This window comes from Lotus japonicus, chromosome 4 (assembly GCF_012489685.1).
Source record: "Lotus japonicus ecotype B-129 chromosome 4, LjGifu_v1.2".
In the NCBI taxonomy this organism is placed as follows: Eukaryota; Viridiplantae; Streptophyta; class Magnoliopsida; order Fabales; family Fabaceae; genus Lotus; species Lotus japonicus.
The window spans coordinates 2,667,149-2,674,725 of record NC_080044.1 but is presented as its reverse complement, the minus strand read 5'-3'; the positions used below and the strand labels follow the sequence as shown (position 1 = coordinate 2,674,725).

General features: G+C 30.9%; 1 protein-coding gene across 1 annotated transcript; it reads right to left on the bottom strand.

Moving 5' to 3' along the window:
- Nucleotides 1–1,277: 1,277 nt before the first annotated feature.
- LOC130713593 (uncharacterized) lies at nt 1,278–2,072 on the bottom strand. Its single transcript, XM_057563365.1, has one exon. The coding sequence runs from the start codon at nt 1,945–1,947 to the stop codon at nt 1,546–1,548; it is 402 nt and encodes a 133-aa protein (XP_057419348.1). The 5' UTR covers nt 1,948–2,072; the 3' UTR covers nt 1,278–1,545.
- Nucleotides 2,073–7,577: the final 5,505 nt, after the last annotated feature.

The window sequence follows — 7,577 nt, the reverse complement described above, 5'->3', positions numbered from 1 at the left end:
TACTCACGTATTTGTTCCTTTCTTTCCCTTTTTTAAAAGTTGAATTTTTGACAGAATTTAAACAATCATTTTTAATCGCGGCAGCCGACAGATGCCCATTAGGTTAAATCGTTAGTTATATATCAGTCTTGTATAAAGAGAAAAAAAAAATGAAAATAATTCAACAACTATCTAATACATAGCTAAACCTAGAGCATGTGTATTGGGGGCTAATTCTGTTGACCATTATTTGCGGAATTTTGTCTCATAACTTCCTTAATAACATAGACATGCTCGGAGAAAGTAGCTGCCCTTCACATGGCTGCCCACATTTCAAGAAACAACCACACTTACGAGTTTTAAAATACAAACTACATATATAATTAACTTTAATCACATCCATTCAGTTCACACATTATATATATTCAATCATAAACAACATCTATATGTTGGTGGACGATGCATGACTTCCTTTCTGACTCATTTCTTTTTAATTTCTACCTTTTCTATTGTTAGTAATGTGTACATTTCATTTCGTCATGTCATCAACTTAGCATACAAGCAGAGCAGTATTGGTCTAGGATAGACAAGTTAGATTATCCTGAAAGTAAAAACACAAGTTTAAGCTCCAAAAAAAGTTATATACCACCATAACTTTGACGAAACAACGACTCTATTGTCTTGGAAAAATAATTCATCTTAATGCACTTTCCAATCTATATTCAATATTCAATTCACTATTTTGAAGCAAAATTCACATGAACTGGGATGCCCGGGAGGCCTCGCACTGTTTAGTTGTTTATTTTGCGTGACACTGAGATTAATTAACTGGCAATTATGGTTAACAATGTTTATAAAAACTTCATTTCAAACATACAAATGGAATAATCAATATTATATACTATGATTGGTTCTTGAACCAATTTCCAAGGCCTTGTTTTTTTTTTTTTAATTCTCATTTTGACCATCTGCACATTTTATAAACATTGATTCAAACAGTAAAATAAATATTTCATTAGTAACTATTTTATAAGAATTTTGATTTCTGCAAAGTAGCATCCCCAATTGTCCATCTTGACAGCATTGTGAATATAAATATATGAATGTAACACTTTATTATCTTTTGATACCATTGTATAAAAAGTAAATGAAACTCTCCCTACCTATTGAAGAAATGTTCAATGTGTTCTTTTTAACATTAGAATGTGTGCTAATCTGGATTAAAAGTGTATCCAACACACACTTACTAGTAAAAGAGGCTTCTCAAGATACTACTGATAAAATAAAAGCTATGTAAGTAACTAATTAGCCTTCTAAAATTTCCTCAATCGGTCATTCAATACATACATGCTACACAATAATCTCTTACTCATTAGATTCCTCGATCCACTGTAAACATTTGTGAATGATAACCATTTTGGCCAGTGCGGAGATTCTAAGGTTGGTAAAGAATAGGAACCCCACAATTTCTTTTGAAAAAAAAATACAGGGGAAAAAACAGAGTTCATAAAGAAAAAGAAAAAGAAAAAGAGAAGATCTATCACAGAGTGGTTTACTTTTCTTTTTCTAATGAGCAGAGTTCCCTGCTACTTGAAGAACAGGACATGAAGTTCTTGGATTTGCAACAAACCTTGAAGAAAATGCATAGAACTTGTAGTAATCTTCATCCAATAAGGTTCCACAACCAGTGGTGTCAAAGTTCAAGGAATAGCTCAATGGATCATAGCGGCATTGGAATGAGCCCTGTCTGCTCGCACTCACGGGCCGTGGTGTACTGCGGCTTCGTCTCTTGAGCTTTCTCACCAGTTTTGTCACCAAACAGCAACAGTGACATTTTGAGGTGGTAATTGCAGCAGCAGCAGAAGAAGATTTTGGTGGCACGGTGGCTGCAGGTTCATGTTGCATCTTCATGGTGGTGGAAGAGGTGGTGGTGGTGTTTTTTGAACAGAGAGGCCACATCTTTGTCATGTAACTTTTCTTATAAAGGAATGTTGTTTGTTGTTTGTTGGTGTTGGAGTGATTTGAATATGTGGGAACTGGGGGAATTGTGAATCAGGGTAGGGGTGATTCTCTTGGATGCGTTCTTTGACTCATAGTAGAGCTAGTATATATAGTGCATCAAAGGTAAGGGGTGAATTATATATATTTTATTGAATAAGAAAAATGTAGATGTAGTAATTTCACAAGGAATAAGGGGCATATGAATAATGATACTTACCCACTCATTTTTCACCTCCACCTCATTAAATAAGAAGATAATTAATAGATATAATTGATATGATGTGTGATGTGACAGAAAATACAGAAAAATATAGGAAGAAGAAGGAGTGAAAATGAGATGTAAGAGAAAGTGAGGTGTGTATATATCACTACTCGGGGCATATAGGACCAACCCAATCAACTCACTGGTCATGGCATGAAACCATTAAACATACACATTATCATAGTTTTAAGTTTAGAAGCGGGTTATGATGAGATGCATGTTTAATGGTTTTGTGCCACGAAAAAAAGAAGAAGAAGTTTAGGAGCGGATTTTAAATTTAAAAAATTAGCCCGCTTAATATTGAAGATCGAGTAAAAAATAAGTACAACTCTTTTGAATCTGTGTGACAAACTCCATAGTTATCCATAATAGCTTCAAAACAGGGTTTTGCGTATGCATGAACTGTCCGTGAAAGACTGAAATTCTCTAATTAACACAACATAAAGTTCTTTAATTTCATGTTATAGTAGTTTCAAGTCTCTAGCAACTCATTATGTATATGTAGCTCATCATGTAGTGATACGAAAATCGCCTGGCATTCAAAAATTCATTTCAAATTACTGAAAACTTTGTAGTTTCTTTTATAATTCATAAATATGATTGAAATTAGGTTGATGATATTTAAAATTGATATTTAGTTTATCTTTCCCGCTAACTCAGATTAATTCTTTTCTAACCTAGTTTTTATTATGCTCGCATCTTATTTGTTTTCTTTAGGTTTAGAAATCGTGTTCAAGTATACAAATTGGTTTGATCAGTATTTATAATCAAATGAAAGACAAACACAACTTGATCAAGATGATGATTATATTATTATTTAAACTAAGAGGATTTAATCAATTAAGGTACTAATCCTTATGCCTGATAATAATGAGAGGATATTAACCAATACTTTATTGAATCAGGATACTAATCCTATTTTATATAAATTTCCAATAAAGGGGCTTGTATTTGTATATGTCAATTAGAGTCAAGATATTCTTAGTGCAAATCTCTCCCTTGATAGATCTGAAATAAAAATAATAAAAAGAAATGAGGGTAACAATGATGACAATATATATAAGTTGCCTTGACTGCAGTATCTACATCAGCCACGTGATCACTATAACTAGCATAGATTTACATAGAGATACACATGAAATTAAAGTAAGATTTGAATTTGTACCAAACTTATAGTCGCATTTGTTTTGATGACGATTAATAATGATGGCCTGTAATCCTGTATTGATGGCAGGGCAGCAGGGGGATGTCATGTTCCTTTGTTTCTCTCTTTGGTTTTCTTCCGCATTCCCTGTGAAAAAAGGATAATATGGTGATGATTTTTTAGACTTTTTTAATAACTTATGATCAATCACTGATTTTTGAATAATTTTATAAACAATTATAGATTTGTAACTTTCCCTAGCAAATTATAATTTTTAAAATAACTTGTCATAGATAAATACAACTATCAAGAGCTCGTGAAGATAGAGTTGGGAAAGGAAGATCTAGGAATTAACTCTGGAGGCTATAAGCTGTAATTTATTTTTTTGATGTACAAAAAAGAATATATATATATATATATAACTATGTAATTTTTAAATATAATCTCAATCTAAAAAAAGAGTATGATAGACTTTTTTCTAGCTTATGTTTGAGGTGGACTCAATAATAATAATACATGATACGCATAATAAGAAATGAATGAAATTTTCATTCGAATAAAAAGTACATAATATTTTTTTGTACAGTAATTAATCAATTTAAATTCTTTTTCCTTTGTTTCTAAAAGAGTCATTTTTGAGGCTATGTTTTAAAATTAAATAAATAAAAAATTATTAATCATTCTATTTGAATTAAAACCGTAGAAGTAACAAGTGATAAATAATAAAAATTAACTAAATTTTAAAATATTATGAAAAAGTTATTTTTAAAAACTAGTATGTATTAAATTATAAAAAATATATAAGTAGATAAATAGCTTCAAATCAGCAATTGCTAGCAAGTGAGAAGAGAAAATTGATTTATATTTACGATTGATAAATAATATTTATAAGTGAATAATTAGTTTATTTTTAATTTTTAAATATAATTAAAAATAATGTTAACTGAGTAATAATAAGTAATAAGGAAACATTTATCTATTTTTATGAGTAAACTCAATATTTTCACCATTTATAAATTAGTCAATTTTTTAATTAAATTTATCGGACTAACTAAATAATTTTAACTTATATATAGCAACTAAAATTGATAAATAATAAAATAATATATTATTAAAATTAATATTTTTACATTTATAAATTAGTGCATTATAAATTATAAAAATATAAATATTAAAAAAATCAAATTGGTATGATGGTGAAAATAAAATAGAAAAACATTTATCCTATCCTGCAGGGATCTAACCCAACTCCTCTTATCTGGATAAATTTTACACATGATGAATATGATAAGATAAGAGACAAGATTGCATTATCTTATCATGCTGACGTAACAAATGACGAATTACAACATAATATGATTATATTATCTTATCGTATCTTTTTATCCTTCCTACTAAACAAACCCAAAGATTTTGGGTCAAAGATGTTGTATGAAATCACTATTCTAGTCTTATATCTTAATCTTATAAAAAGAGACATTTGTCTATTCGCGGGCTTCCTCTCATACTCTAACAATGGTACTAGAGTCGTTAGTTCGATTGAATTAACTACTTTGCTTGGTCGTGGTTAAATGATCTCACTACTCGACTAAGCTTTCACTTGAGCGGGAGTATATACAATGTTAAAACTCACTCTGGGTTCACACTTGAGAAATATAATGTTAAAAATTTCAAGTGGGGTACTTAAATCTCACATTAATTAAAAATGAGTTAATTAAAGATAGTATAAGTGTGAAGAGCATAGACTCATTTTCTTAAGATTTTGAATTAATGTACGGTGTCATGTTACTATTATAGTCTTATCTCTTAATTAAACCCATTTTAGAATAAGTTCCTCTCATACTCTCATATATAATAAAACTGGAATAACATATGTGCTAGTTTTCTTAACCATAAGTATCATCTATTGAAGCAATTTTGTTTAATTCGAACGTGTGAAGGACAAAAATCTCAAAAAAAAAATGCGTCTAATAGAACTTTTACGCAAATAAATTATATTGTTGATTCTTACATTTTTTTATTTATTTTTTTGATAGGCTGTTGATTCTTACATAAAATATAAACAATCCCATATCTCTAATCTGACTAATTATTGTCCTTTTATTAAAAAAGAAGAAGAAGTATAGTTTGTCCTTGTAACCTTTGGTGGTTTTTACACATGCTAACATGTGGGGTGATCTATTACCCTTAAGCATATGCCCTCTGCCATGGCTAATGCTATATATTACTAGCTCCATAGTTTTTCTTCAAGCCTTTCATATGCCCTCAATGTTTTTCAATTTTGTATTTTGTTTCTTTCATTGGATCCTTGAGTCCGTTTTTCTAGCAAAAATATAATACAACAGTGTTATGAAAATGTCACTATTGCAGTATAAAAAGCAATAGGCTGCAGAGAATATGGAAAATCCAGTGGCCACAGCCTCAGGCATGACATTGGCATAGATGGCATCCCACTAATCAGTCACTGGTCAAAGCACAAGAAAATAATTTGACAGCAGTGCCTCGTTATGCAAACCTATTATAACGGGACCCACTTACCACCTTAACCTTCACCTTTCAACCTTTATTTTATATATTTTCTTATAAAAGAAACACTAGCTTTTGGGTCTTAGATTCAGTTTTGGAAAACTAATACAGTATACAATAATTAGTAGGGCCAAGCTTTGACAAAGCTACTCCTTTATGATCAGTATATCATTCACGCATGTGCAGCCAAAAAGTAAAATTATGTTAATGATTCGAACACAATATATAACTTGCATGCCAAGTTCATTAAAATGTTGAAAACAATTTAAAGAATTGTTCTTCTACAAATTGAGATAGGCAAGCTCTCAGCTTCAATGCGAATATGCGATGATGTAAACGAGGTGATTGGAGCTATAAATGAGGTGATGCGAGATTAATCTGAGAATATGATTAGAAAGAATCCACTTATTCTAAAAGTTTTTTTTAAAGTGAAAGTAATTATGAAAGTGCCTAATTACAATGTTCACTAAACTTGTATTTATAGCGCTTATCTTTGTCATGTTGTAGCGCAATTGACTTTTGAGGTAATGTCTTACTTCAATGATCTTGAATCATTAACTCCAATAAATTAAGCATTTACTCAACCAGTTGGTTAGATAAGAAAAAGTTTTTCTTTGGTTTGTCATGATCGACTAACTTGACTTTTACTTAGTGGTGATCTTTTAGGGCCGACCAAGAAGATGGTTGCTTTGATTTATGTCTTATTTTCATTTGCTCATTGAAGTAAGGTTGTATGGTAAATAAAACTTGTCATTCGAATGAAATTTGCATCATATACTTATGTGTACTATGTATCCTATGTGACATTTCAGACCAACAAAATTAATAATAAAGTATCTATTAAGATACATCTTTGTATCTTTCGTGTCATCTCATCTGATATTACATAAATGTGGTCTTAGTTAGACAGATTACTCAGGGTCTATGGATATGTTACTGTACACAAAGTTGGTCTAATGAATAACTAGGACGGGTTGAGGGACAATTATAACTAGCAATGGTGATGAAGGATATCCAAATATAACTCTACCCATTACAAACAGCTTCATCAATGCCTCTTAGAGAGTGGGGGATGTGAAGAAGAAAATATGGGCTTTAAAAGTAACTCACCAAGTCACGGACTCATTTGGGTTTGGACCCTGCTAACTTGTGGGCCCTCATTCCACTCGTGGACAATAAACTTAATATGGCCCATAAAGGACAACAAACTGAATCACTGACAATCTATTTTTGTTTTGAAGCTGAATTGGTTTTGTTTTGTTGTCAATAGGAATAAGTTACTTTAATTCTAATTGGTACATTGCCTAATAAGAGCTTCACCAATTCCGTGATGCATTTGGTATTTGAGACTTGAGAGCATGTGAACAGAGATGACATTAGTGAATGATGCAACCAATGATTTTCAATTTTGAATCTAGAATGATGTTTGGGTAAAAATAATTCAGGTCATTGGTCTGATATAAATGTGACTACTTATAGGATGAGCAAATTTTACACAGCACAGGTTGAGTCAGCAACACCTGATTTTATACTCCTTTTAAAACTTAATAGACCCACTTTTACTATATATAATTTGTATTATTTGCAAACCTAAAGTGTGAAATTTTCATGGCTAAAAGTTTAATGGCTGACAGGTATTTCATTTGCTTGCTTTACCCGGCTGGA

Bases quoted from the DNA above. Each gene is read 5' to 3' on its own strand.
- LOC130713593 (XM_057563365.1), bottom strand. From the start codon at position 1,947: ATGACAAAGATGTGGCCTCTCTGTTCAAAAAACACCACCACCACCTCT.